Source organism: Hippocampus comes, unplaced genomic scaffold (assembly GCF_001891065.2).
Source record: "Hippocampus comes isolate QL1 unplaced genomic scaffold, H_comes_QL1_v1.1 C16845646, whole genome shotgun sequence".
Lineage (NCBI taxonomy): Eukaryota > Metazoa > Chordata > Actinopteri > Syngnathiformes > Syngnathidae > Hippocampus > Hippocampus comes.
Window position 1 is genome coordinate 1 of NW_017839990.1, and position 990 is coordinate 990.

Below are 990 nucleotides of genomic sequence, written 5' to 3' on the forward strand. Positions count from 1 at the left end.
ACTCCCCTTTTGAAGATGAAGGGCACTGGATGATTTTTTTTTTCTTTTTTTAACGTTACGTCATATGCATGTTCACCATATTCAAAATCAGCGCAGAGCCGATTGTAAATAAAACGTGTTTTTGAGTGACAGACAGTTTGGATGTGATTTACTACCCGGCGTCGCCACCAATCTAAAGTGACGCTTCACCAAGCGGCGTTGCGCAATAACAGATGGGGGGGAGGGGCAGGCACGTCTGCCGCCATTTTAAGTGCCAGTCCGATGTGCTAGCGGTGCTAAAACATGGATGGATGGCTAATATCACATCATATATTTCCGACGCTTAGATGGCCACGCTGTTCTCGACGTTCTTTGGATCCAGGTAAGTGTAAGGGATCTCCAACGTTTTGTTCCTGTTGTTGATTGTGGTCGACAACTTGTCAAGCTCGGCTTTGTAATCCTTTTGCAGCTGGCGGGGGATCTCCTCTGTGAAATGGTCTTCTGGGTAATGTCCGAGGGGGACCTGTTGACACAACCGATGCTGGTTAAATGAATGTATGAGAGTTCCATAACCAAATAATTCGCTTTTGATTTGAGACACTGGACCACTTATCTACTGTCAGGCAGAAACTCGAGGGTGCGTGTGAGTCTTGCCAACCAGTCATGTACTTTGTGGAATATGTGTCCCCTCCCCCAAGCCCCACTCCCACCTGAGGTTAAAAAGTAACGATGTGCTATCCGTTGCGGTGTATAAGAGTTACAGGTAGAGCTACGTTCCTCCTCTCACCCGTGGTGACTACTTTTGGGTAGTGACTTCCCGAGGACAACGAATCTTGTTTGTCAGATCAAGTTTGTTCTACTTACAAAGTCAGAGGACTGCCTGCTGAGCAACCAGACGACGGCCATTCCCTGAACGGTCACGTTGATAACAGGCAACGTCTGCAACATTGTGGCCTCGCTGGTTGTCCCCTTTTTGGTTGGGGGAGGACGTTGCAGGGTCAGGGGGGTGTT

The 990-nt window shown here is 48.3% G+C and overlaps 1 protein-coding gene across 1 annotated transcript; it reads right to left on the minus strand.

Annotated features, from left to right (window-relative positions):
* Window positions 1–44: 44 nt before the first annotated feature.
* On the minus strand, window positions 45–984 carry LOC109509295 (arachidonate 15-lipoxygenase B-like). Its single transcript, XM_019859168.1, has 2 exons — window positions 844–984; window positions 45–502 (listed from the first exon to the last, which is right to left on the minus strand). The coding sequence occupies exons 1-2, from the start codon at window positions 925–927 to the stop codon at window positions 323–325; spliced, it is 264 nt and encodes an 87-aa protein (XP_019714727.1). The 5' UTR covers window positions 928–984; the 3' UTR covers window positions 45–322.
* Window positions 985–990: the final 6 nt, after the last annotated feature.

What these genes read in the sequence shown, in the direction of transcription:
- LOC109509295 (XM_019859168.1), bottom strand. Translation starts at nt 927, where the DNA reads ATGTTGCAGACGTTGCCTGTTATCAACGTGACCGTTCAGGGAATGGCC. An exon ending in GCAGGCAGTCCTCTGACTTT is followed by an intron (nt 503 to 843) that starts GTAAGTAGAACA and finishes TTGTGTCAACAG; the next exon opens with GTCCCCCTCGGACATTACCC.